The sequence below is a fragment of the Macrobrachium rosenbergii genome, chromosome 44 (genome assembly GCF_040412425.1).
Source record: "Macrobrachium rosenbergii isolate ZJJX-2024 chromosome 44, ASM4041242v1, whole genome shotgun sequence".
Lineage (NCBI taxonomy): Eukaryota > Metazoa > Arthropoda > Malacostraca > Decapoda > Palaemonidae > Macrobrachium > Macrobrachium rosenbergii.
The window spans coordinates 39,333,070-39,335,558 of record NC_089784.1 but is presented as its reverse complement, the minus strand read 5'-3'; the positions used below and the strand labels follow the sequence as shown (position 1 = coordinate 39,335,558).

Genomic DNA, 2,489 nt, shown 5'->3' with positions numbered 1-2,489 from the left:
TGATGATTATGGGGTGGATGATCAGCATACCAACTTGCAGCCCTCTAGCTTCAGTATTTTTTAAAATCTGAGGGCGGACATAAAAAGTGCGGACAAAAGGCGTGCTCCATAACATTCTGGCGGCTAGGTTATGATCTGAGAATTCCTTAATGTTTTTCCCTGGTGAAGATAACTTGCCCTTAACACATTACATTCATAAAAATTTTACATGGACGAAAACACTTGTTCCGATCCTTCCTCATGCCATAATGGTGACCCAGTTGTGTTTCAAAGCTAAACAAACTTTTAGGTCAGTGAATAGTATTACAAAATACAGTTTTCTTCCGCACTAAAGTAGTCGGGGCTTTGTACGAAATGAAAGTCACGCCACTCTTATCTGGGCTGAATGGCTGACGTTCGCAAACTGTATCACAAGAAGTAGAATAACGATGCTCACGGTCGTGAGGATTTTACAGTTTGATAAATTGTATTCTAATTTTGCGTTAGCAAACAAATATTTTCTGAAAATAAGGTTAATTAGTTGCTTAACAGGGTTACAAACGCAATGAGAAAACTAAAAAGCCTTGATTAGAGGAATGACACATCTTTTTTCTTTCGGGGATTTTTTACGAATTTCTCATAACCAGCTCTCTTAACGAGAGCGCATTAAAGAACCCATTCCTCACCCATGTTCCCCTTGGATCTACTTGTATATGGGACATTGGCATTACCAGTGAAACTTGATTATAACCTTAACTCTTGACCTTTAAGGGTTAAACTTGGTCAACCTTATTATTAGGGAACAACTAATAAAGAAAGGGTTACCATAGACCGCCTGTAAAGCGTGTAGTCTAAATACAATCCATAACTTTGAACTTTGACAGTTAATCACTGAAAAATAAAAATGAGCGAATAGAAGCAAAAACTATCCGTATAATTTGAATTTTTCACTCATTAGTTTTTATATTTGTTTTACATTTGGGACTCAAAACTTGTTAGATATTCATAAAATATCCGCAGTAACATACGAAATAATCTAATAAATGGAACCGTTAAGACTTGCAAAGTTTTCGAAAAGTGTAGTTATATTTTTTCTCTTATGAAAAATCTGCTATATGCAAATAAAGTAGATTTATTCTTATCTTTATGACCCCTAGTTCTAGAAATCTTTGATACACAAAGTTGAATAAATAAAAAAAAAATTATATACATACAATATTGCTTAGCTCTTGAGTGGTCAGTTCCAGATTGGATAACCTTTCATATGACGGGTCATCTCTTTGTCTATCTCACCTTGGTGTTCAGAAAGGACCCGTCTTCCAAAACTATAGCAAATCAGTAACTGTTTTCCTTTTACAAATAGAAAATTTGAATTCCATCAAACTGATAAAATCTGAGTGAGTTATTCTCGGCCACTATCCTGAACGTTAAAATGATTCCATGTTTGTGAAAATAAGTGTTGATATATGGCATTATTTTAGCCTGAATAAGTGAGTAAATAATTTATAGAGTTACCTAGGCTATAAAAAATAAATGAGAGATACATGTTTAATTCTATAAATAGGGAGTATGATTCATTACATTAATTCTGCAGGACGGCTACTGTTCTAATCATATCTGGGTGCGCCATAAGATCGTGAAGGAGCCCTGCTCTCGCGGGAGTCCTGCTGAGCAGCGAAGGCGATCTGGTCGAGGACGAACTGGGGGATTGGGTGCGGGAATGCAGGAGCCACCGGCAGGAGATCAGACTGGGGCTGGTAGCCGTTCTCGTCAGCGACGTACTGCAGACGGACTGGAGTACCGTCAGGAGCAGTGTATCTGATTTCAAAAAATGGATAAAAATTGTAATATCGTTTTACGTTATAATTTTGGGTAATTACGTAATGTATAATATTTGGAACAATATTAGATTACTACAATAGTACCATTTGCTTCCTAATTCTTAATAGGAACTTTCCCAGGCCATTGTATATGGAGCAGGGTGCCATACAAACTGAGTCATGATGAGTCTAACGGTCTCTCTACTTTGATTTCATAATGACACTTCATGAGTAGTTCTACTTTTAAAAATTAAGTTGCACATTTTTTCCCTCGTTCTTCTCCCATAAGTAAGGTCTGAGCAAGACGAGGTTAATTAAATATTAAATGTGTTTGTTACACCAAAACGATACGTACGAGAAAGCTCCAGAGGCGGCAACAGCTCCATTGGCTCCAGGGGAACCGCTGTCGGTGAACTTGATGCCGTTGGCAGTTTCGACGTCGACGACGTACCGTCCTGAACCATCATGCTCACGGCTGTCCTTGAGGATGGGGATCTCCTCGCTGGAGTCGCCGCCTCTGAAGGAGCCTCGGGGGGCTTCGTAGTTATACTGGGGGGCGGCTAAAGCCACGGCTGCTAAGGCTGAAAGGATGGCCTGCAAATAGGATGATAGTAAAGAGAACTTTAAAACTGATAAATGCAAGAACAACAAAGATAATGGTAATAGAAATAAGAACTCGAACTGTATTCT

The 2,489-nt window shown here is 38.5% G+C and overlaps 1 protein-coding gene across 1 annotated transcript in view; it reads right to left on the bottom strand.

The window, feature by feature from the left end:
- Positions 1–1,550: 1,550 nt before the first annotated feature.
- LOC136829600 (cuticle protein AM/CP1114-like) overlaps positions 1,551–2,489 on the bottom strand; it is a 1,541-nt gene continuing 602 nt past the window's right edge. Inside the window, exons 2-3 of the mRNA XM_067088447.1 lie at positions 2,155–2,393; positions 1,551–1,797 (exon numbers count right to left, since the gene is read on the bottom strand). Coding sequence (XP_066944548.1) covers positions 1,587–1,797; positions 2,155–2,393 — 450 coding nt within the window. The 3' untranslated portion in view covers positions 1,551–1,586. The remainder of the gene's footprint in view (positions 1,798–2,154; positions 2,394–2,489) is intronic.